Source organism: Colletotrichum phormii (assembly GCF_030913505.1).
Source record: "Colletotrichum phormii strain CBS 102054 chromosome Unknown BDP81scaffold_2, whole genome shotgun sequence".
Taxonomy (NCBI): Eukaryota; Fungi; Ascomycota; class Sordariomycetes; order Glomerellales; family Glomerellaceae; genus Colletotrichum; species Colletotrichum phormii.
The window spans coordinates 3282786-3307961 of NW_026851444.1; the positions used below are offsets into that span (position 1 = coordinate 3282786).

The 25176-nt window shown below is 50.0% G+C and overlaps 5 protein-coding genes across 5 annotated transcripts; 3 read left to right on the top strand and 2 right to left on the bottom strand.

Moving 5' to 3' along the window:
* The first annotated feature begins 413 nt into the window (after nt 1–413).
* Nucleotides 414–1270, top strand: BDP81DRAFT_417124 (heme-containing dehydratase protein). Its single transcript, XM_060589596.1, has one exon. The coding sequence runs from the start codon at nt 611–613 to the stop codon at nt 1229–1231; it is 621 nt and encodes a 206-aa protein (XP_060451073.1). The 5' UTR covers nt 414–610; the 3' UTR covers nt 1232–1270.
* Nucleotides 1271–6929: 5659 nt separating this feature from the next.
* Nucleotides 6930–9650, top strand: BDP81DRAFT_417127 (uncharacterized protein). The gene is made up of 6 exons (XM_060589597.1): nt 6930–7186; nt 7264–7584; nt 7644–8319; nt 8382–8557; nt 8616–8922; nt 8988–9650. The coding sequence occupies exons 1-6, from the start codon at nt 7091–7093 to the stop codon at nt 9602–9604; spliced, it is 2193 nt and encodes a 730-aa protein (XP_060451074.1). The 5' UTR covers nt 6930–7090; the 3' UTR covers nt 9605–9650.
* Nucleotides 9651–10578: 928 nt separating this feature from the next.
* Nucleotides 10579–11793, bottom strand: BDP81DRAFT_308743 (uncharacterized protein; the record flags this gene model as incomplete). Its single annotated transcript, XM_060583488.1, has 2 exons — nt 10579–11332; nt 11429–11793. The coding sequence occupies 2 exons, from the start codon at nt 11791–11793 to the stop codon at nt 10579–10581; spliced, it is 1119 nt and encodes a 372-aa protein (XP_060451075.1).
* Nucleotides 11794–18867: 7074 nt separating this feature from the next.
* Nucleotides 18868–20412, bottom strand: BDP81DRAFT_308744 (acyl-CoA dehydrogenase domain-containing protein; the record flags this gene model as incomplete). The annotated part of the gene is made up of 5 exons (XM_060583489.1): nt 18868–19343; nt 19400–19643; nt 19725–19804; nt 19870–20073; nt 20124–20412. The coding sequence occupies 5 exons, from the start codon at nt 20410–20412 to the stop codon at nt 18868–18870; spliced, it is 1293 nt and encodes a 430-aa protein (XP_060451076.1).
* Nucleotides 20413–22223: 1811 nt separating this feature from the next.
* On the top strand, nt 22224–23618 carry BDP81DRAFT_457684 (uncharacterized protein; the record flags this gene model as incomplete). Its single annotated transcript, XM_060593308.1, has 5 exons — nt 22224–22430; nt 22550–22816; nt 22884–23098; nt 23177–23287; nt 23351–23618. 5 exons carry the CDS (start codon nt 22224–22226, stop codon nt 23616–23618), a joined length of 1068 nt encoding a protein of 355 aa, XP_060451077.1.
* Between the last annotated feature and the right edge of the window lie 1558 nt (nt 23619–25176).

Sequence of the window (25176 nt, forward strand, 5' to 3'; positions counted from 1 at the left end):
CCCTACGGTTCGAACCAACTTCCCTGTGATAGGGATACCAACACATAGTCCCCCGACTTCCTCTCTTCGTACGGCTGCTCGCTATCCCCCCTTGTCACCAATCCCATCACCCGTATTACACAAGATGCTTGTCTCCGCAATCCCAGAGCACCTCCAGCAGTGCCCCCGAAAGATAGCTGCCAAGACACCACCCGGCTTTCAACCTCATTTCCCAGCTTATAGTGCCAGCTTCCCCAAGGACACCAAAGATCTCGTCTTTGCAGTCATCGGGGCTCAGTACACCTCTGCATCCAAGGCAGATGGCGCCGCCGTCACGCAGCTAACGAAATTCACCACCTCTAAGGCCGTCGACGCCGATGCCCGCCCTCAGTTCGCCGAGTGGGCGTCCGTCACCGACAACAAGGGCTACTACAACATTGCCCACCTAGCTTACTGGCCGAGCAAGACAGCCTACGAGAAATGGGCTGTCGACTCAGGGTTCCAACAATGGTGGGATGACCTGGACGTCGAGTCACAAAGCCACGGATGGTTCCTCGAGATCTTTTTCCCGACGATTGACCGGTTCGAAACTGTGTTTTCCAACAACGAAGTGCCCGAGGGTGCAGCACATATGAGGGAATGCGTTAGGGGCCCGATCCAGGAGCATGTGTACTGGGGTAGCATGCGTGATCGCATGGCTGCCGCCCAAGATGACGAGCTGGCCGGAGAAAAGGTTGATCGGCCGACGACGACCTCCCATACCAACGGCACGGAAACCAACGGAGACGCAACAAAATCACCTCGCAGAGTCAAAGTCGGTGGCAAGCACAACTTGGCCATCATTCGCTCCGGCCAAGACTGGTCCGACACTTTGCCCGAGGAGCGACAGCTCTATCTCAACACTATGCACCCTGTCCTGATCAAGGGAATGAACTTCTTGCGCGATCAAGGAGAGGAAGTTGGTTGTCACAGCTGCCGATTTATGGATCTGATTGATCCCGTAACGGGCAAGGCCGATAAGGATCGCACCTTTGGACTGGCGTTAGTCGATGAGCTAGGCTCGCTGGAAGGGTGGGCCAAGCAACACTCAACACATCTGGAAATCTTTGGAGGCTTCTTGCAATATGCCAAGAAGTTGGAGAATAACGTCTCGCTTCGCCTCTTCCACGAGGTGCTAGTACTCAAGCCCGAGCAACAATTGTTTGAGTACGTTGGCTGCCATCCGGGCACCGGTTTGCTAGCCATAGTTTAGTCAATTGATGCACTCGAGATACCAAGCTTTGATCTAAGATACAAATTTCGTAATTCTCGGCAGATGCCCAGAGGAACGTAGCTGTTGCGGTAATGTGTGCATCCAGAACGGTAAACCTGATGCCAGAGATCTATCGAATGACTCCAGGAGCTTTCCCGAATCGAGTTAGATTGACATGACTCTCTCGAATGGTCCTCCCGCCGTTATCGTGCGGACTCAACAGCTCCGCAAACAGCAAGTTTAACGACAACAGATGCTATAATCTCCTAGATGTGGAAGCATTTTGCAGAGACGACTTATCGGATCATTCCTGCTGGTATCTTTCGGCGTCAAATCTTTGCTTGAGCGTCAGATGCTGGTTCGGGTAACTTGTGATGCGGTGTCTTTCCCCAGCGCACCTCCGAAACCCGAATCCGACATCCCGGGAATGAGTGGATCTCCGCGCCGAAGAGTGGATTCCCAATCGGCCGGCAAGCTCGGAACCTGTACTTGAGCTAAGAGTGCAGGTATGCCGGGACGAGACCAGTAGCCTTTGACACTTCATCTTGAGTAAAGTTGCTTGGAAAACCTTACACCGCCGATGGTCATGTTTGAGTGCGGTAGATGATTATTTATGGGATAATTTAAGATCAATGCTGCTAGAAGGTACATGTACGTCCCTTCGACGACAGCTGCCACATACCTGCTTCAGCTAGAGGACATAAGCTTCTGTTTCATTTGAAGGTAGTACTTACCCGTAACATCTTAATATATTTTATTTCTGTTGTACAGAAATTCGAGTTCTTAGGCCTTTGGGCTACCGGCCTCTTAAATACCTACTTTGCCTCAGGACCTACTACTTAAGGTAGTAGTTAAAAGTCTGGAATAGTTCTTGGTATAAGGCATGTATATTTGAAACCCTTGTATTCTCCTTGAAGTCAGGATGGATGAAGCTATATAGAATAATATGTGTCTCCAGGGCCCAAGACAAATTCCGGACTGAGATTTCAGTATGACCTGGAAGGTCTCAATTAAAAGCATCAAAATCCTGAGTTGGGACTCCCAAAGATCATTCGAACGGATCATTCGAACGAACCGCCATGACTAAGAGGTCTTCAAGCTCAACGATGCATACGTCCTAACCTCTATACCCACGTTCTGACACCCAGAGTTGCGTAAGAACTGCAGACAAGCATGGAACTGTCGCTCATTTCTGACCCACAGGTTTTCATCAATCACCAAAAACTCTTCTTCTTCGACAAAGTGCACCCCAAAATGTTCAGTATCGCTCAGAATTTCAACCAGCTTCCGCCATGAAGGCTTCTGTGACGTATCCAGAATGTCTTCGGAGGCCACAAGATCCCGCCTTTGAGGGTCGTCAGCACGCCCGATGTTAAGGACGAAGTCTAAATTGTGGTCTTTTTCCCTGAAAACCTGTGAAGGTAATGAGGTTGTCTCTTCGGATCGCTACGCCCTGCTTGCTTTGGGAGATAGTTCTTGCCGGGCTACTGATTCCATTGAAATACACATGCTTTTGATGACTGATTTGTATGTCTGGTAACCCTTTTGGTTCGATGTCGGTGGGGATCTCCACGCCAAGTACAGCTTCTGGTGGCATGAAGATACAGAAAAGGACGTCGGGCGGCTCTGGAGGAATCTCTGACACAAGAAGCAGCTTTTCTTGCTAACCCCCATGAATCTAAACGGCGGCATAAGCTCGGGATTTTGGTCGTAGAATGCGATAAGCTGCAACTCGGCATGAACAGCAAGTTGGAGATGGCAAGCTTTCCGGAAGCGCGACTCGGGATTTGCCACACCCCAGATCGTAGCCAATCTCCTCGCGAACTCATCTTCTTGGCCTCCAGCAAATCTCCGAAGGGTATCCCTCAAAGGAAATTCGTTTTCTTCCATGACAAAATCATGCCTTTCAAAAGGTTCGACGGCTTCTATTCGCATCGGACAAAACAATTCGCGGTATTCTGCCGGAAGCTAACACAAAGCTCTTGATGCGACCGCATAACTTCCCAGCTTGTAAATGCTGTATATCCAACCAGGCAGGTCAGTACCCTGAGCAGAGAAAAGAGCCTCAAGGTAGGCGGAAAATTCCCATTTGGCCTTCTCTGCGCACAGAATGTAAGGCAATAGCTCTGATGGAGACGCTTCCGCTGTGACAGTTGTGATTGCACTGAGGTTTCCCATCCACGTAAAGAATTTCTCGATTTCGTTGGTATTGAATGTGGAAGAAAGTTGCGGCAAGAATTGCTCAGTCCTCAAGATACTGGATCGATGTTTCCGTAGTTCCGCAAAATAATGACGTATCTTAGGCGAATCGAGACTGATTATCTTCAACAGAACACTCATCCTCCGCTCATCTGTGAGGCCTAGCCATGAGATCAGCGTGTGTCTTCTAAGAAATTTTCAGAGTTTGTATTACCCATGACAGACACATTGTGAAGGTCTTCCATCACGTCCCGGAGCAGGACAAGCGTCGACGCACATACACCAGCATTACTGGCAATGCGAACAACTGAGCCTTCAGGCGCTCCTACCTCTAAGGTCGCTGCCGATACTCTGTCGCCATCTTTGTGCGTTGAAGCCAGTAGAGCAAAGGAATCGAGGAACTTCCGTTTGAGGAACACTTCTCGGGACACATCCGTGTCATGGGGATGGCGGTCGAGACCGTAAGCCGTCGGACTACCCCTCACCGGGTTCAGCTGGTGAAGAAGTACGGCATCTTGCACGAATCGTTTCTGTAGGTTGCCAGTGATTCCCAGAGTCAAAGCTATCAGAAGATGTAGCTGTTGAAAGAGTCGTGTTCAAGGAAGGAGGAAAATCTATGCGTCGGATCACCGATGTCCCTGTGCAGCGTGGACGATGGCTAGTGCTAGTCCTTATATGCGCTGTGGAAGCTGAATGCTACATTTGATTTCAAGGCCTCTCCGTCCTCCAAAAACACGGGTCTAATATACTTTATGCGTCGTGTGACAGTAACATGCATCCGCCAATTACAACTACTGCTAATTGTGATCGGATTAAGAAGGTTTGAGTAAAGGTAATCGGGAACAATTCGGAGAGCTTCTCGCTGCCAGGCTGCTTTCTCCCGATCTTGCTGTGCATATACTACACCGCTTGTCTTGTCCGCCTTGTTTCATCTCACACTGGTTGTTGGTCCACGTTGAAGGGGCCTTGCATGCAAATGGGTGTCCAGGTGTTGTTGCATCATAGTCTGGATGCTGAGAGGGGGGAATCTGGACGGCCTCCTGCATATGCCGGCAACTCAAACGCCACAACCTACCACGCTTTTGTGTTTATTTTTTTCCTTTTGTTTTTTTTGCCGATAGAACTGAAGGAGGAGTTTTTGGTCGATCGTACACGATTCTACACCAGCGACGTTAAGAATAGAACACATAAGGTCTGAGACCACCGTGCATCAACCCCTGGGAACATTTTCCTTAACTTTCGCAGATGCTCAATTGTCGGAATGTGCGAGAAGAATTTCTGACTGTCGCGAACACAGGTCCAAGAGTTAGTCGTCACTGGAGAATTACAGCATGGATTCCGAAGAATACGACCGAGACTTCACGTCTCTGAAGTACGCTTTCAGCGAACTTTACCTCGCAAACCATGGGCCAAGAGCAGAGCAAGTTCTCGAACTAGTCAAGGATTTAGGATGGGACGCTGAGAAGGTCATAGTATAGGCCTAAAGGCCCCGACATCGACTACTGCTTCACGTGAGCTACGACGTCTTGGCCTAGAGGATTCTAAGTCAGTCTGGATGAATCCAGGCGTAATGCAGCGGATGGATGAATCATCAATTTTAATCGGCAATGATAGCATGTGTAGTGCAACATAGCACCGTCTGCCACAAGTATTAGTCTTCACTCTGCGCAGGATGGTCGCATCACAAGAGGTTTGACACTTGGCCATCTTTTCGCAATTTAGGGCTCGAAATTGAGAGATATCAGGCCGGCAGTTCCACCTTCAGCCCTCGTTCGCTCACAAGTACCGCCGAGTCAAGACCTCATTTCATGTTAAAACGGTCTCTATGTCATAAAGTACACTAAGAAGTCACTACAACCTGAACATCCGATTTCCCTCATGCGTTATTACATTTGAGCAGACGTTATGGATATTCTACCCAGCTGTCGCCATGTCCGAACCATCCATGATCATCATAGACTGTCCCTAGCAGTGGCGTGTGATAAACTCGCGTATGCAGAATAAAGGAGAATTTCCAGCGAGAAAAGAGCCACTGATCCCAGGAAACAAACAATCAAGTCAAACCTCTATGGCGTCTTTGAAAGCTTGCTTAAGTCGGATTTATGCTCGTCTATTTAATTGCCAGTTACCCGGGGCCAAAATTTCGCAGCCCATTCTTAGAATTGGGTCTAGGCTGCCCAGCTCTCATATAAGAAAGTCTCAATCTTCCGTGGGACCTTCTGACCTTCGACGAATCACAGAAGAGTGGGTGAGGGCATTTGTTATTACCAACGATTATTCTTAAGATGTTTCACCTTGTGAAGCCAGGCTTGGCATCTCAAGAACTGCGCCTCGAGGCCCAAAACTGAAGAACTGGTCAAGGGCATAGCATGACTCATTCAATCGTGTGTTAAGACTCTTGGCTAGACCTCGTACGAGACTGTCGGAATACTCGGGTTTCTGGTGAGCATCCCGCTGACTGTCGGCGTCCCGCGCACCAGGCGGCATTTCCCTGCCGTGTTGATTGGATGACCCGCAGGGAGAGCAAATGGGCCGAAGAGCTCAGTTAAATGTCGTCAAGACTTCAACGCGGAAGTCCCAAGCCTAATGTTCGTCTCGTATTGAACGATTGGACATCACGACATACTTACCACATCTGATGGTTGATTTGGCCTTTTTAAACTTGCTACTTCACCAAGTTTCTCACAGGTCCCTATGGAGTAGAAAACAAGCTGTTTTTTTCAATACTAAGATAAACGTGCGCTCTGCAGAGTTGGTTGCGTTCGCGTGGTACCTAAGTATGTAGCAACAGGTATCGCGGATACCCGTGAAGCAAACGTCGAGCTGTATAGAGATGACTTCTAATAAGGTTGCGGAGGATTCTTTTTCGTCAGGAGAGGAAATACCATGCGGGTGGCCAGTGGTCTTTAAATAGATCCGAGCGTCAATTTGATGAAGCTGGCTTAAACTCTATCACTACCCTAGCGAAAGAACGCAGCCGATCGGATGTGCTGGCCCCACAAGGCTCACTGATGAAACCATGACAAGCGAACAGGTGAGAAGGATATCAAGCTCGGACAATATATCATGATTCTAGGCCTGCACAGCCGATTCTTCGCGTTACAGTAAAGGGTTTCCTTGTATTGAGTCAAGGGGGAAAGATGAAAGAGGTGAATGCATGACGATGTAGGCGAACCATCGCAACTTTATTCGCCGTATAGCTAAAAACCCCATGTTGCAACTTGACCACGTCTCTTGCGTCAGGTACGGCGGGCAGACCGAGCTTGTAAATTGTTACTAGTACAGTTCGTCTTAGTGGAAAGTCTTCTGTTGACATGTTCGGACGAAAAAATGAAGGCCAGCTGCCCTACGAGGCGATGGGGATCTGTCGCAGCGCCACACGTGGAGCTGCCGGTTACTGCCGTACGATACCGCTTTCCACAAGCCGATTACCCGTCTTGTACGGTATATAGATAGGACCCTCATACGGGTCTTCCACTTAGAGGAATCAAGCCACTCTCTACCATACAAGTCTTCCACTTGCTACCTCGCTTTGTGATAGGATCTGATTAGCTTGGTCAGCTCCGGCCGTTCCTTCTTTTAGTCACTCATTTGAATTTGCCACTATTCACTCATTTAGAGCTTTTATATTCCTCCTTTCAGCAATTCTCGGCCGTGACCATGGTGAAATCCCGAGATGCCCTTGGGGGTCTCATGACTGCCATTGCTACACTAGTAGTAGGAGCTAATGGTCAGACGGACAACACGGTTGAATGGGTTAGCCTCCTTCTGGGACACCAACTTCCCAATATTCCAAGTACAACGAAACTGACAAAAGCCATTCTGTAATATAGAGTCTCGGAATGCCCCTGAAGTTCTTTGCTACAGCCGAAAATACACCATCATGCGCCGCAAGCTTCCAAGACGCAACAGGCGACGCCAAGACGTTCACACCAGTTCAGTCTAGTACTGACACGGTGATGGCGGGAGGCACTGCCGCCGACCTAGCCACCACATTTTACTTGACGAACGGAATTTTGTCTGATAGTAAATCTTTCACCGATCCTTCGGGGATCAGAGTTGCCGGAGGCGGCTCCGGTGGTGGCTGCTGGGACATCTCCAGCGGCACTGTAAAGGTCGCGGCCTGCGATCTAGCCAAGAACCAGACATTCTATGTAAGCCAAAGACACCACTTACACCAAAGTTCCAAGCACCTAATCATGTCTTTCGTCAGGTCGGGATCCCCGGTGACAAGCAGCCGTTCTTCATCTTCTCCGCAACACTAGGAGCCCTCGATAGGCCCGCCACAGCTGGCGACGCCCTCACCTTTCCTTCGGCCAGCCAGACCCAGTTCTGCGCGTACGCCAATGACACCGGAAAGCTCGTCATACCTCCCGCCATGGGGACTATGTACTACCCTCAAGCACAGCTGACAAACCTCACATCCACCTCCTTCGGTACCACCCCCCCAGCATCCGAAGGCGACATTCCTCAGTGCAGATTCGCCGACCAAGGCAACACGTCAACATCCATGCTGGAAAGCATGGGCTCGACCGACTGCATCGTCGCGCGATCCTTTGCGACTATTCCCAGTGGCTGCGGTTCCAACCCTTCCAACAAGACTTGTATCCTTCACTTGTGGCCTGCCTTTTGTCTGGACCTTCCTGAAGTTCGCACTGGGGCCAACGCGTCGGATACGCTTGAGATTTGTGTGAGGAAGATCAGCCAGGGACCTTGCGTTGCCAATCCCTCCGGAGCCGCTTGCGCTTCTAACCTGTTTGCTGGGATCAAGTATGTTGGCGGTGTTGGTGGTGGGGGCGGTAGCGCGACGTCGAAGCGTCAGACTTCCAACGATCCTCTGTTTGGGAATCCCGAGTCGAATATCCCTCTCGAGGACCAATTCTGGATGGGTAAGTTTGGAGGAACTCCAGAGTCAAGAGAGGCCCGTCAACTAATACGAAGCTCAACCCAGGTGTCATGAAAAATGTTATCAACTCAGCTATCGGTGCCTTCAAGTTTCTGGCCACACCGCACGTCCAAGAGCTCAAGATCACATGCATGGGCATGAGCCATCTCACCAGCATCTTTGAGGCAAGCGTTGGGAAAACCATTCGAGAAGGTTGCAGAGATGCATTCAGAGCATTCGATGTAAGCAGAGTCAGGGAGGGAGGCACTGCCGAGTGGAATTCGCTGACAAAACTCATAGAGCATCCACGAACTCACATACGACAACGACATCGAAAAGGCAGGCAGCATCTTCGCCGATGTTGTGGGACTTTTAAGTCTGGCCAAGGATGTCGCAACGGCAGCAAAGGCCGTTGGGGCTGTTGATGCCGTACTGGCCAAGTTCGGCAAGACTGCCGCAACCGTTGGCGAAGGCAAGGGGCTTATGCTGGAAGCCAAAGAGGGTGAGAATACAGTTCAAATCTTCCGTGATACTGGTGATGGGAAGCCGAAGCTTTTGTACACCGATAGCGATGTTGCTGCCATGGAGAAATCTATCGAGGAAGGAGGTGAGTCCCAGCAACGCCCAGCTTGAAATCTCGGTGCATCCGGTTCCCAGGCTGACTTCAACCAGGATTCGACAACTGCAAAATCTGCATCGAGGGCGGCGGTGTCAAGGTCCGCCGTCAAAAGGGCATTCTTCGCAAGTTCTGTTGCTTCCTGAGTCCCCAAACCATAGAAGCCCCCGAGCCCGTCTGGAACGACCAGACCGGCCTGGCAACCAGCCTCGGCACGTCCGAAGCCATCCCCTTAGCCAACCGTGTCGTTGCTACCCTATCCAAGACAGCAGCCCTCTCCGCCGAAGAGAAGACAATCATCACCACAATGAGTGAGGGCTTTGCCAACTGGTACACAAAGGCGCAGTCCGTCTCCGCAAACGTCGACGAGATCAGCACGGTACTCCTTGAGGCGAGGAAGAACACCGCCGACTGGGGCAAGATCGCTACTGCCACGTCCAAGGCCTACGGTTTGAGTGATCAGGAGAAGTGGGCTCTCAAGACGTGGATTCAGTGGTACATGATTAATCCCGAGTTCAACAACGCCTTGACAAAGTTGCCTTCTGCTACCGGCTTGGTGGTCCGCTCGACTGATCTTGATGCTGCGACAGTTAATATGCTCAACAAGCTTGAGTCTGGTGTGATTAGCAAGGGCAAGGCAGGCATCTACGAGGTTCAAGGTCAGTCATGCTGATACCTTACGAAACTTGCATCGTGATTTACTCACTAACCAAACGCCAGACCTCGTTCTCAATGTGAACACGCCCTCAGGCGGCACGGGCCAAGTTCGCAAAGTCATGGCGACGACCCTCAACCTCGGCGACGGCATGTTCACAACCACAAAGGACTACCTCTTCATGATCAACTCCAAGTCCGGTCGGTATATCGAGGCTGTTGCCAACTCAGAATACCGCGAGACCTCCTTTGTGCAAGGAATTTCGGGCAAATTCAAGCTCATCGGCAAGCAAGAATTGAACGGTGGAGAGGCCGCCAAGGCGGCGGGCAAGCCAGGTCCCTACGCTGTCTATTAGTGAGTAAACCAGCATCGGTGTTCGTTCCCTGAATCTAGCAAGGCTAACTAGAGAAAAAAGCTTTGATGAGATTGAGGCGCCAGCTTCAACCTCAAAGGCTACTGTTGCAGACGTCAGGAAGGCCCTGACTGATGGGGGCGTTACATTATCTGGAGGTTCTGCCAAGCGCGGGATCGATGGCCTACTAGATGTGCTTGAAAAGGGAGTCGTTGCCACTGGGAAGAAGAGGCATGGCTTGGACTATCATGTCCGCAACCGCGTTGTCCGTCACTGAGCAGTGAGAGACAGATGAGCCAAGGACAGCAGGTAGTTTCTTGTACATACCCTCAAGTTAGTTCGTTCTACTTTTATTCAGCATATTTGTACCTCTTCACATTGGTCATCACTGCCAAAGCAGAACAGTCGCAATCGTTCCAGTTCACGTAACTTTTGCCGCTCAATACTGTCCCCTCTAGCTGAACAATTTCCTTCCCCACGGTCAAGCTCTAGACAACGAACGCCCTTGCTTCCACCGCAAGCTAAACACGTATTTCCTCAAACCCCCATAGTCTTCCATAGCTTTCTCCTTGACTCGGGCTCCAAAGTTCACTCAGACCGACAAAGATGTGTTGACTACCCTTCAGCTTCAGCTTCATCTTTAGCGGTCGACCCCTTGGTCCATGGTGTTGATTGCAAGCGTGTACAGGTGCATCTTCTCCGGCCAATTCGGCCCCATCGTCATCAGGATTTCTCGCATGACGCCCGAATCAGGCGAATTTCCAACTCCAATCTTCCGCTGGACTTTCTTCTGAATCTCTCGCACTTCCTTCATTGTCTCCTGTTCAGTCTGGCTCGGCGGTCGGACTGCACGAGTGAGGCGGTCGACCCCGGCATCATCAAACTCTGCCATTTTGTGCACTGGGGAGCCGCGAGGGGCGTCCAAGAGAATCTCAAGCCGAATTCTCTCATGCTCATTCTTCTGGCTAAGAAACGTCGGCCCAAAGAGAACTTGCATGTTTTCCGGCGTGTCCTTGCCGGTGATGACGAGACGTCGAAGTGGCAGCGACAATCCTTTGTGAGTTGAGATAGGATCGAGATGAAGGGAGCGCATCAACGCCTGTCCCTCCGGGGACTTTCGCGCCACATTGTTATAATAGTTGTACGCTACTTCGGATGATGGAGTCGCCGATGGATCTTCGGGCGCCTGCGTCTTCGGGCGGTTGGCGACACATGTCGGCTTGTGCTCCTTCCAATGCGAGCGCTGGCAGTCTTGGGAATGATACCACGCCTTCAGACACGCGGAGCACTTCTTCATCGGCGAAGAGAAGTTTTCGGAGGAGAGACTGCAACCGTGGCACTTGGATGAATCGCCAGGTGACACAGCAGACGAGGCTGCGGTATCCGCTCCGGGCCTGCCACCACCCATCAACTTCATCAGATGGTTCCTGACATTCGACCATGTTTCTCCGAGGATCTCCTTTTCCTGGGCAGAGCAAACGGTCACATACTCAAGACCACCCGAGATCCCTGCAGCAGCCAGCTCCGGCCCAATAGCGGCAGCGAGCTCGGAACTGTCCGTTGACCAGCTCCAAGGTGCAAATGCGGCATGTTCAGCGCCTGGACTGCCTTTGGAAAAGGCTTGAAGAAGGGGAATCACAGCCGCCCTGGCCCTATCACGCTCGGTAGGCTGCGAGAGGATCTGAGCCGGGCCGCCCTGCAACACGAACCTGCTAACTGGGTGCACGGCGAGCAACAGATCTCCAGGTGGATTGAGGTCGACGTGTCGGATGCCGAAGACCCATTTGTTGTCAAGACCTGACGGCGTTGTCTTGGACCGACCGAGGGTTTTGAAATCCCTCACCGCTCGCTCCATTTTGTAGACGAGATCAATAATCTGAGTCGGTTGTCTAGTGCGGGAGAAATTGTACGATGGCCGAGTGAACAGAAGAGAAAAAGCAGGCCACGCTTGTGCGTAATGTTTTTTCAAAGAGCTCACTTAACTTCCGTTTGCCGTTTGCGTAGAAAAGAAAAGAAAGAGAAGTTGCAGATGGCAAGGGACAGTGCCCGGTGTTACGACCCAACATGAGACCAGGGCGTGCCACGCTGACGCCTGGCGGCTACGGCGCATCATATATGCAGGACGGGACGGAACATTGGGGAAACCCCAGGAACGGAAGAACTATGGTACAAGTCACGTGACGATAAGGATAAGAGATAACGATAAGGATATGTTGGATATGAACCTATCCAAGCGATCCTTGGATAATCAAGATATGAGCTATCCAACATATCCAGACAAAGGGACTGTTCAGCACTGTTCAGTCAGGATCGGACTTGTATCCTGACAGAATCCATGCATGCTTCTACGCGAGTCATGGACATAACCCATTCGGAATGGTCTGACCATCACGAAAAAGGCCAGACTGTCATTTCCACCTGGTCCTAGCTCTGCAAGACTTATTAGGATAGCATTAGGCCCACAAGCCTGTGGTGATTCAATCCACTCTTTAGTACGAATAGACGCTCTTTTCTGCTCACTCACATATGCATATTCCGCTGGCCACCCTGACTAACCGTCATATCCCATCGGGTGCGGATGGACAGCACTTTCGCCAAGGGCGGGGTAGAGCCAATAAGGGCTTGCAAATCTATAAAGTTAACCAATAGGGCTGTAGTACCTCTGTTTCCTACAGATTTTGGGTATGCCAGAGGTACCAGCAATCTTTATTAATACATAATGGTACATTACAATCTAAGCAAACCTTTCGAGTTGTCTGCCGTCGTTGCCGAGTGATGGTATTCCCAGATATCTCCTTGAAAACCTTCCTACTACCACAATAGGTACAAGGTGAAGATACCTTCTGTGGCAGGTGCAGGTGGGTCACGTGAGGCAGCTCCTTCACATCTCGGAGCTGCCCCACCTACACCTTGCCCAGATATCCAGCCCAGCCAGCGCTCAGCTTTTCCCATCATCATCATCAGATCCAATACAGTAGTATTGCCTCCACAGGTTATGAGAGCCCAGCGTTGACTCTTTTTCTTTTTACCCCATATGAATTGATCGCCCAGCTCTGCGTAGAGCCCGTTCAATTGAGCAGTTACTAATCTGTCGACCAGAGATCGCGGCGTCGCGACTGGCAACGGCAGAGGTACAGATTCCTCAAAAAAAAAAAAAAAAAAAAATAACAGACGCGACCGTACAGGCCGTCTACACATATACACACACTATCACGAATCTTTCACCTCCATCGTCATCATGGCTGGCAACCGCGCCCGCTGGGAGGTGCCCGACCTCAAGGGAGAAGAAAATTGGGACCAATGGTACGCAGTACTGCATCTCACCCTTGAGACTCTCGATTACGAGAAGTACGTTGATGAAGACGTATCTCAACCCCATCGCGATAATCCTATCACTCCAGCGCAGGCTGTGGCCTTCACCACTTGGAAGAGCCAGCGTATTGAAACGTACGGCATCATCATCGCATCAATTAGCAAAGTCCTCGATCGTCTCCTCGCTGATGGATACAACATCAAGACGGCTGACCGCAACCCCTTCATTCTTATGAACAAGTTGAAGACCATCATCCCCAAGATTTCAGAGGATGCCGTCGCCGAGCTCGTTCGAGAGCTGGTCCCCTTTTAGCACAAGAAAGCCATGTTTATCCTACTCAACGGATGCCAACAAGAATATCCAGCACTTTACGATAAGTACGTCAAGGACAACACCAAGACTCTTGAAGATCTCACACGCGATCTCACATTCAAGGCCAATGCCGAAAGGACTACTTCACTCAATGCCGCGAAGGGCTACGTCGCCGTTAGAAACAACAGCAACGGCAATAACAAGGCCTCCAGTAACACCTCAAACAACAATCAGCAACCTAACAACAACTATAATGGTCCTGATTGCCAACACTGCGGCAAGAAACATGCGACTACCTCTTGCTAGGTCGCCCATCCCGACCTCATCCTATCCAACCATAAGTACCGTAAGAACCTACTTAAGAAAGCTGCTGCTCATACTTGCACCTCCGAATGCTAGGAGGGTAAGGCAGTCGCGGTCAAGGCTACGCCGAACGTTCTCCACCAGAACACAATAGGACATACAGTCTTATCGTACTCAACTTCGATATCAACGGGCAGAATTAACCACAACGACATCATCCTGGATTCCGGGTGCTCGCGAACCACTTTCAACAACCTCAGTTGGTTCACCTCCTTCACCGAGGCAATAATTACTGCCACCCATGGAAGTCGCCAACGGTCAGTACGCATCGCCAGCTGGTTACGGCACGGTTTACTTCACTGCCGTTGATCCAGGTGACAGCAACAAGGTGGTCGACTGGTCAATTGAGGATGTACAGTACTGCCCTGACTGCCCAGTCAACCTGCTGAGTCAAGGCACACTCCGTCAGCAGGGCTACAAGGTCAGCAACGACACTATCCACATTAGAAACAACGTCGCGATCGCCAAACTCGATTAGCATAACAATATTGCCGTTATCGTCACCAACAACTACGAAGGCCCGAAAATTAACACGGCCCTTAACCTTGCTATGGTAAGCAAGAATAATAACAAAGTCACATTTGACCTTATGCACAAGCGACTTTGCTACGCGGGCAAGAGCAGGGTCGTTGAAGCCTGCCGTCGTGTGGGCATAACTTTTCCTCAACAAGAAATTGACACCTTTCACTGCGAGGCTTGCCACCTAGGCAAATCTCAACAACTCATCAGCAGAGAAACCCCCATTCGAGAGGCCCAGCCCGGTCATCTCATTCACATGGACTTGGTACAATTCGAACCCTTGTCCTATACAAAGTCACGTTATCTAATTCACATGATCGACGCGCGTACAGGCTTCCAGTGGCGATACTTGCTCAAGAGCAAGCGTGCTGACGAAGTGCTTGATCGTATCGAAGAATTCATCAACTTCTTCGAAAACCAGACTAACCTTTCGATTAAGGCGTTTCAAATAGACAACGGCACCGAGCTTTTCAATGCTCTTTCGCAGGAGCTGTACACCAAACGAGGCATTAAAGTCAAATTGACTGTTGCTGACACCCCAAGCATGAATGGAAAGGCAGAGCGAGCTGGCCGGACTTTTGCAGAGGCGGCCCGAACCATGCTGATTGACGCCAACCTTCCTGATTATCTCTGGGACTATGCCGTCACCACAGTCATCACGATTGCCAACCTGTTGCCCAAAGCAACCAATCCAGGCCATCTCAGCCCCCACGAGATGCTCGCGAAAGATCTCAATCTTGACGAAGCCCATCACGTACCGTATATCCACCATATCCGCACTTTCGGCTGCGTTGCCTATCTCTACCGCAAGGGGTCATTGTAACCAGCCCGCGCCAACAAGATGGAGACAAGAGCCATCAAGGGATATCTCGTTGGATACGACTCACTTCACGGCCATCTCTTCTACGTCTACGTACCTCAAAGCCACAAGGTATACCGCTGCCGCGATGTTCGTTTCTATGAACAGGGCAAGCACCAGGACGAAGACAATGACCCAACCATTGATCACGATGCCATTTTTGCTGATCCAGACACCAGCACCTCATCTGTTGAGTATGAAGGAGCACGGAAGTCGTCCAGCACTCCTGACCGCCAGGACGAAACCACTGACAACAAGTCTGCCGAAGAGGCAACTGCCCAAAACCCTCTTCCAACCCCTGAACCAGACAGCCCTATTGATCAGCAGATGTCCACTAACATAACTGTTCAACAGCACGATACTGATACATCTTTCGATGACGCTATCGAAGAAGCTATCCAACAGGATATAGATGAAGCAACTATAGTAGTTGCCACAGAAGATCACGATCTCCAACCTATAACACAACCAACTAGACGAACTCGTCAATCTCGCCCTCCTCCAAGCCAACCAAACAGAGCCTCAACACGTGAGCATGTCAGAAACTCACAGGGCACTTGGGTCAAGAAGAGGGGCGGTTTCAGCGGTTGCTCTCTCCGAGGCAACACGTATGCCAAGTCTGACGGTTATCAACAAGCCTATGTCAGCCTTGACACAGTTGTGCGGGAAGACAACCAGCCTCCAGTATTATCTGCTATCGCCGCTGCCGCACTCGCTGGTCCAACCGTACCTCGCACTTTCAAGCAGGCCAAAGAGGGTCCTGAGTGGGACAAGTGGCAACCTGCTTTTGATAAGCAAATCAAGGCGCTACAGCAAGCCGAAGCCTGGGAACTCGTTGACCCTCCAACAGGAGAAAAGGTTCTTCCTGGCCAATGGATATGCGATATCAAGTCTGACGGCAGATATCGTGCCCGATAGGTTGTCTGTGGCAACCACGCGGTATCTGACTGGTCCGCTGAACAATTATACGCAGCTGTCGCTAATGCAACCTCTATCCGTGTTTTCTTTGCTGTTGTTGCAACCAAGAACTACATCGCAGAGTTATTCGATTACGACACAGCTTTTCTTCACGCCTCTATCCCGGACGATACCAAGGTGTACGTCCAGCAGCCCCATAGCTATCGCCAAGGAGACAAAGTCTGCCTCCTCAAGCGTGCCCTTTACGGCCACCCCATGGCACCTATATCCCATCGAGTGCCAATTGGCAACAGGTACATGCCCTTGAGGGGAACTGACCACTCAGGAGACAGCCAAGACTTCTTCTAGCCAACCAAAAAGCCTAGATTATGGATACTTCTGTTGTCTATATACTCTGACTATGAAAGAGGTACCAGCAATCATCCGAGTTACAAAGCGCTACTCCACACTGCAGGCACCCTGACCTCGTCTTTTTTCTGTGGGATCGTGAGTGTTGTTGAACAGGGCCTCGTACTGCGGCTTCATTGGTCCACTGTACCCACGATTCAACCAGCCTCAAAGGCACATACTGCTGAAAAAGCTCTAAAGGGGTAGTAGATAGACCCCGTACTGTTGCGGCGCGGTAGGGCACGTCGAGGGGGTTGAATTGGCCCGGTGTGCCCCTTTCTAGCGGAGGCGATTCGTGTGGGCGTACAGTTGCGTTATCACACCTCTCGGGCCTACATTGAGCTGTACAGGCGCTATCAAGGTCTTCGGGAAGTACTGCGACGGTGTAATTGCTGAAGAGCTATGGAAAGTCTGTCCTAGAGTCCGGCTCGAGTCCATCCTATATACAAGTCTTGATTCTGAACATATCCTTTATCCGTATGTTTACCGTACGGATTCCGTATTCTGAATATACGGGGTCCGTACCTCAAAGGGACGGACTCCGTATTCTTGGCATACGGCTTTCCTTATCTTATCATCACGTGACTTGTACCATAGTTCTTCCGTTCCGTAGGGTGACGCATGTGTTCCCATAGTTCGTGTACTTATGGTGTGCCCTAGTCGCCGTGGTCCTGCGGGGCAGGCCCTGGACTTGGTCGTGCATGTCGGGTCGTAACATAGGGGTAGTTTGCAGAAGTTGAGGCTGCGGAACTGGTAACAGTAATCGTAGTCGGGGATAGCTTCAGGGAAGCTGTCTGTCAATCGTAAGGGTAGGTAAGGCTTCGGTGATCAATCGTAGTCTTGTCAAGGTAGTAGCTGAAAGCGGATGTTAATCCTGATACGAAGTTAATTGCTGAAGAAGCTATGGAAAGTCTGTCCTAGAGCCCAGCTCGAGTCCATCCTTATATACAAGTCCGATCCTAACTGAGCAGTGCTGAACAGTCCACTTTGTCTGGATATGTTGGATATGCCGAATATCCAACATATCCTTGACTCGGTTGGATATGTCGAATATCCAACATATCCTTGACTCGGTTGGATATGTCGCATATCCAACATATCCTTATCCCTTATCATATCTCTTATCATCACGTGACTTGTACCATAGTTCTTCCGTTCCTGGGGTTTCCCCAATGTTCCGTCCCGTCCTGCATATATGATGCGCCGTAGCCGCTAGGCGTCAGCGGGGCACGCCCTGGTCTTCATGTTGGGTCGTAACAGCCCGCCCCACAGGCCTGCGGCGGCTATCTACCTGATATACGCAGAGAATCCGGGAACTCAGGTGACTCCTCATGGAACGGAAGAACTATGGAACAAGTCACGTGACGATAAGGAAAGTGAGCACACGATAAGGTGATTACAGTGATCACCCAAAGTGAGCACACGATCAGGTGATCACAGTGATCACCCAAAGTGAGCGCTCACCAGTATCCACTTAGTGATCACCAACGAACATGGTGACCAGGCAACAAAGGATATGTTCAGGATCAGGACTTGTATATAGGATGGACTCGAGCCGGGCTCTAGGACAGACTTCCCATAGCTTCTTCAGCAATTAACTTCGTATCAGGATTAACATCCGCTTTCAGCTACTACCTTGACAAGACTACGATTGATCACCGAAGCCTTACCTACCCTTACGATTGACAGACATAGTTTCCTTGAAACTATTCCACGACTACGATTACTGTTACCAGTTCCGCAGCCTCAACTTCTGCAAACTACCCCTACGACTAGCTGGCCGTAACAAATAATAGTTAGTTAGTTATACGATTTTATATATTGCCGTACGGGGTCCTATAAGTTTAATTAATAATATATTTTAAGCCGTAATTTAATATAAACTATAACTATCTATAGTTTATCTCACTAGTGTAAAGTTTAATAATTGGTGGTGGGGTGATTGTAAAATTCGATTTCTGCTTTGATGCATGAAAAAAGTGTTTTGGCGGAGTGCCTCTTGCAGTCTGCCGTAGGCGGGGTCAAATCCATGGCTCAGGGCAGTAAGGCCCCCTCCACTCCATCAGAGGAACGGGAAAACCTTTTTCAGAGAAAGGGTGAAATGCATGGTTCTTTCCTCGCCTGTGAACGGAAGCCCGCAAGAAAGTGTTGAGAGCATCGATCCGGTTATTACGATACCTTTACATTTCGGACTCTCTCCCGAGTCGCTTGAGTCATCGTTCCTTGTCTCATTACAGTGCTTCAAGCCTTAATGTTCTTTAAAGCTTAGCGCCCCTGCTTACAGCCGCATCAATCTCTTGCCGAACAGCCAAGTCTGTGATGATCTCTTCACTTCCGCCGCCGACAATGTTCACTCGAAGATCTCTGCTTATCTGCTCGACTCGAGCCCCAACGCCGCCGCGCTGATATCCAGCACCACCGAAGATCTGTTGCGCCTCAAGGTTCGCGAGCTCTAGGAGGCGACCGCCATGAATTTTGGCCATGACAATCCTCGATGCAAGTTCTGTGCCCATTGACCCGGTAGTATGAGCATGATACGCAATCTGCTCAAGCCAAGCCCAGTGAGACTCGATGTAGCGCGCCATCGTGATGAGCTTATGTCGGATGATCTGGTGATACATGAGTGGCTTGCCGAAAGTGTGGCGGTCCATGGCATATGCCCAGGCGTCTTCCAAGCACACTCTGGCCTGGCCATTCATCAGCACTGCAAGAATGAATCGTTCCTTGTTGAAGTCTGTTTTGTCAGCATTTGAGTCAAGGCTCACGATGATATCTCGCGGGAGCACTTACTTGTCATAATGTACTGAAAACCTGCGTTCTCTTGCCCAATGAGATGGTTGACGGGTACTTTGACATTGTCTAGCGTCACCCACGTGCTATCCCCAGCATTCCATCCACTGTTACTGATCTTACGTCGAGAAACACCGGGGAGATCGAGAGGAATTACAAGAACTGAAATACCCTTGATGCCAGGGCCTCCAGTCCTTACGGCAGTCGTCATATGGCTCGCACGTATCGCACCAGTGATCCATTTCTAAACGTTCCTTAGTCTCAAGCCGTGAACCCTGAAGTGAAGCCGATGTTCAACTATAGAATGCTTGGGTTCTTGACTTACCTTATTGCCGTTTACCGTGTAGTATTTACCATCATCTGATTTGATCGCCATGGTCTTTAGACTCGCCAGGTCGGAGCCACCTTGACGGCATTAATCACCGCGATCCAAGTACCTTTAGTCAACGAAAATGTTGAAGACAACTTACCAGTGGGTTCGGTGCAACCGAGACAAAAGCTCGTCTTCCCGGTGACAAGCCCTGGCAGCCACCATTTCTTCTGTTCTTCTGTGCCATGATGGATGACGGGGGGTACACCGATCGTGGTGCCGCCGTTGAGCCCCACTGACACTCCGGCAGCCCAGATCCTACTAGCCTCGTAGCTTACAACAAGAGAATGAAAGATATCCCATTCTACAGATGATGTCAGATGACAACTTGTCACACTGGAGCATCCTACTTACTCTCAGCCGGGACATACCCTGGCAATGGGATGTCGCTAGCATATTGACGCGGCAGCTCTGAGAAAGCCAGACCTGATTTGGCAAAGTGGACTCTTTCTTCATCAGGGACATGGCCCTTTTCTTCCCATTCTTGTATATGGGGCGCAATGTGTTCCTCGATGTACTTTCGAACGTAATCTCTCACTCTTCGGTGACTTTCATTGTAGTAGGGAGAAGCCAGGGTATTGTACCACGCTGGCTCCGCAAAGGGTGCAGGGTTGCCGTACGGCTCAACGACAGAAACATTCATGACTTTAATAGACATCGTTTCTTCTCAGCGCTTGGTTCAATTCAGTTGCCCTTCAGATTCTTGAGAATGTCATGACTCTTGTCCATCAGTTTCCTAAAATACATGTGCGGCCCGGTGCACGGTGCGGGATGAGCCGAGGTCCGTCCTTGATACAGCCGCTTGCCCCGCGCCATCCGCCTAGCTTCTTGTCAGGTCTCGTCTCTACCCCGCGCCTAGGCAAAAGGGGCCTTTAATGGTAGACAGGGTTTATTAGGTATTGGCCCGGATGTGCGATGCGGTCGGAATGGATTAATTTTTGGCACGGCTCGCGTCGGAGTTAGGCGACGGCGACAACACTTGAGGCACAAGCCGGCACGGCTGGGTATTAACGCCTAGGTTTCGGCCGCAAGGAAGCGGGCAGCATCTTTTTCTCAGCTGAAATGCGGTTGTGTCTCCAGGCAAGATCCTTCTAGTAGCTTCGACGGAGTAAGATGCCAAAGTGAAGGCGATTTTGGCGATTTTCTGCGAAAACCATCGTTGACACTGGATGGCAATGCGGCAAGTGTGGTCGATGCTTTGTGACAGGCTCTAAAAAAGCTCACTTGCTGGTCAATATGCCTGCTGATGTTGCATCAAAAATGGGATTCTTCCAACTGCACATGGACTCGACTATCTTTTAGTAAAACTTTCGACCTGTCATTACGGAACGCAAACAATGTACATCATACTTAAGTAGGTAAGAAACATACCAGCCGTCGACCGGAGAGATGTCTGCGACAGCCAAGCACCCAGCCAGAAGCAACTCGTTCTCGTGAGTATGTTTGAGCAACACACAGCTTCACATCTCACAACACCCTCCAAACAGAAGAGGAAATATCTCCTTCACATTCTTCGGCCCTGTTAACTAAAAGAAGTATGTAAAGCCTCGGACTCGGCGAGTCAGTTCGGGTTCTCGGCTTCGTGTTTGACGTCAGCGGTAGGACCTCTCCATGTTCATCCCTGATTGACTTTTAAAGTTATAGAAGCGCACCTCTTTCCTCTTTTCCGCGCGTCTGGCTGGCTGGTCTACCGGCTATCAAACACGTGTATGTGTTGGCTGATCAAGCTGTCTGAACACAATTGTCCCGGAGTCTTGGTTATTGTCCGAAGAAGACAAAACGCAATGGAAGGAATGTCGCACGTGGAATCTCCGGGCTGAAGGGAGACAACCGACTTTCTAGCCAATGCCATTAAACATTGGAAAGAGTCGGGGTTTGAGCCGTCGCAAGCGAAGTTCTGCTTAGCAGAAACTCTACCTCGTCAACGTCAAGCCATAACTTACCCAGTTATCTATCACCTACTCTAGCTGAATTGCAGTTGGTGGAATAACGCGACATACACGCGTTTACACCAAGCCTGCGTGCTTTTTACCGGGAATGTAGCCCTCTAATTCAAATACCGGACTTCCAGTTGTGAAGGTGGTCACAGTTTTGACTTTGCGTTATCATGTACTCTGTCAGGGATGGCAGCACACACTGAGTTCCCGTCTCGCAACCCTCCTGAATGCCTTGTGCCGAACTCTATTCACGTTGGGAAAGATCACCCACCGGCACGACGTTTCAGAGCTTGTTCAGTTCAATCTCTCGTCCCCTCCTCATTTTCGTAGTCTTTCCCAATCAGATGTCTCTTTTTACCCTTCTAGAGCCTTTCTAGTGCTTCCTCAGCTTCTGCCCCTCGATGTCATCACCGCTGCTGCCCTTCCTGTCAAAATTTCTCCTCCTCCTCCCCGCCACCTATGGAAGCGTCGTGACTTTCTATACCGACCGACCGACCGATACCCCCGGCATCGCGATATGTCGTTCTTTCGGTCATTGGATGCGGTCAAAGGCATGCCTCTGATGACGCCGGAGCGGGAGGCTGCTTTTAGGGCGGAAAATCGATCGGGAGAGGTGTATACAATACATATCATCTTCTTCGTCCTCTCGATTCTTTCAGTGTGTGCGCGGCTTGCTGCGGCGAGACAGTCTGGTCGGAGGCTGGCTTGGGATGACTGGCTATCGGTAACTGCCTGGTGAGTTTGTGATTCCTCGAGCGAACGAGTCGACGAGATCAAGGTCTCGTGACTCCCATGGATTCTCCAATTTTCTCCAGTGATGAATATTGCTCACACATGTTGCAGGTCTTCATCGTCGGAGTGTTCATTGGCACGATGTTCTGGCTCAAGTTTGGGCTTGGTAGACACGAAGTAGTTGTCCACGAGGAAGATCCCATGAACATTACCCGGTTTTACCAGACCATTTTCGCCAACGAGATTATGTATCCGATGGGACTGGCAAGCGCGCGGCTATCACTAGTGATACTATATCACCGCATCTTTGGGCTCTTCAGTGCAAGATATTACTTGTATGGTCTCATGTTCTTCATCGGAGCGTGGGCAATCTACGCCGTAAGTCAGCTATGGGTGCGGGAGGACTTAATTGGACGAGGGCCATAATTGCTGACCTGAGATCTAGACAATCCCAACAATTGTAGCTTGCATACCCGTGCAAAACTTCTGGACTACACATAAGAATTGCCTTGACCTATCTAAACTATATATCAGCATAGCAGTCGGCAGTATCGTGACCGATTTTGTGTTGATTCTCATTCCGATACCTTACGCCATGAGGTTGACGATGTCACCTTTCAAGAAGATGCTTCTCATCTCGTCCTTCGTCTTTGGCGGTTTGTGAGTTCTTTTTTTCTATTATGCGTACTTTTTGCCTTGAGAACCGATAAGGATACCTTACTGACGTTTGAAAATTAGCAACTGCTTCATCACCATCATACGACTAGTCAAAGTCTCGACCTTTGACTACAAAGATCCCACATGGGGAACCGTCGACCTCATGATCTGGACCGGACTAGAGGCTTATTGGTAAGCACCTGACGTTCACTCACGATACTCATAATAAGGGCTTACCCTAATAAACTCAAATAGTGCCGTGATCTGCTGCTGTCTACCGACACTTCGCCCCTTACTTCAAGTCCTTCGTTCCAAAGCTTCCAAAGACACCAACCAAAATGGGGGCGGAATGAGTCAGCCCGACGTCTATCTGAAAATGCCACCGGAAATAGCTTCCCGCTCATCCGAGGAGGCACTTGAGGAACACGACTTCGTCAAGATGAGTCTCGCAGACCTCCAGCAATATAGCCGGGGCACGATGATCGAAGCGGGAGGGACGGCACTGGTGTATAGGCAGCCGTAGCAGTACAAGACTAAACATCATCTTAGAGCTAGTGTTTAATATCAATAATTAGACCCCAACAGTCCGAGACTGCGGTTGTTCTACAAGCGAGCTTGTAAACATCCGAAAGCGCTTCCATAACACGACTTAGTAGCTCAATTGGGTGCGAGCGATTACGAAGTGTACTATCTCCCTCGATGGTTTAGGACCCTTGAAGCTGGTAGACATGTCCGTTCTGAAGACTTCACCGAGGGAGGAGATGTCTATGCTCTAGCAATCTTCTGAAAGTGACATCAAAAGTACGTATTCGCAAGTATCTGTACCCAGAATTGACTTCTGATAGTCAGTTGATATGCGGGAGCCGAATGGTTTGCCAAGGCTACCAGTTTCAACAACTATCACGCTAGGAGAACGAAGGCTCTTTAGAAAGGCGCTAATTCTCACAGATGGTCCTATTCACACTATTGAACCTAAACTCGCCGCCGTTACACTAGCTTCCGCTATACAACCGTTCTGAGCAGAAACTCCATTATGATTCTATCTGCTTAACGTGCGGCCGTTTACAAGTTCAAGGTAACCATCCGCACTCCAGCATTTTAGTCCCAAGTATTCGCCCTAGTCTCGCTTAAGTAGACTGCTTTAAGCAGCACCCCTTGTCCATGGCCTGGCTGCGATATTTTTGCTGCCCCTGGTCAATTTATTGTCACGTGGAGCCATGAAGTCTTAATCTTTTAGTCCCTTCAATGTCTAAGGGAGAAGCGAGCTAGAGCAGTGTCGAGTCGTCGACCTCTTCCCAGCAGCAACTATCCGTATTCAGTGATACGTGCTTCCATGGAACTGGATCCGCCTACAGACGGAAGGCTACAGTGTCTCGGATTCTCTGGTTTAGAGATCATCATACACACTACTTGGTCGCAATAGCAGTAGAGCACATGCACAATGTGACATTTACTCAGAGTCAAAGTCACGCTTTCGAACAGACTGAGGGCTCAAAATCTCCGGACCTAGAGAAATCAACGCACAATCACCCAACACCTAATGCGGACAAGTAGAACCGGTTCATCCGAACACTGTTCAAATGGACGTAGATATGATAAAGAAGCCGTGGAAAGGGAAATTACGTTCGGGTCAGGCTTTCCAGACATGATCACGTCTAGCCAGGTCTGATGAGGTCTGACTAATAGATATCAATTTCTGAAGGTCTAGAAATCCCCTCGTGAAAACTCCGGGGAACACAGAGTGCATCTTTCGCTGGAAGCGGAAAGTGTCCCATGCTACATGTACTGTGTATTCGTCCCCAAAAGGGCTCGTTTGCATGGCGTGGAATACCGGAATCCTCCAGTTGTGGCGTGTAATGACGGACCTTGGCTACTCGATATGGAGCTCAAAGAGCGTCTCTGGCATGGTGAGATACCAACAAGTGGGACACCATCTCGAGTGTGTCGAATCCGTGGATGTCTTCCCAAAGTACCTCAAATGTGGTGTACACGTTAGTACCTGGCAGACCCCATCCTCTACTGCGTATGCGGGCAATAATTCCCAATACTCCGGACACAAATCAGCTCGTCCAATGCCAGGA

Bases quoted from the DNA above. Each gene is read 5' to 3' on its own strand.
- BDP81DRAFT_417127 (XM_060589597.1), top strand. From the start codon at position 7,091: ATGGTGAAATCCCGAGATGCCCTTGGGGGTCTCATGACTGCCATTGCT. The intron at 8,320-8,381 runs GTAAGTTTGGAG...AGCTCAACCCAG, and splicing joins CGAGGACCAATTCTGGATGG to GTGTCATGAAAAATGTTATC. The intron at 8,923-8,987 runs GTGAGTCCCAGC...GACTTCAACCAG, and splicing joins GAAATCTATCGAGGAAGGAG to GATTCGACAACTGCAAAATC.
- BDP81DRAFT_417124 (XM_060589596.1), top strand. From the start codon at position 611: ATGAGGGAATGCGTTAGGGGCCCGATCCAGGAGCATGTGTACTGGGGT.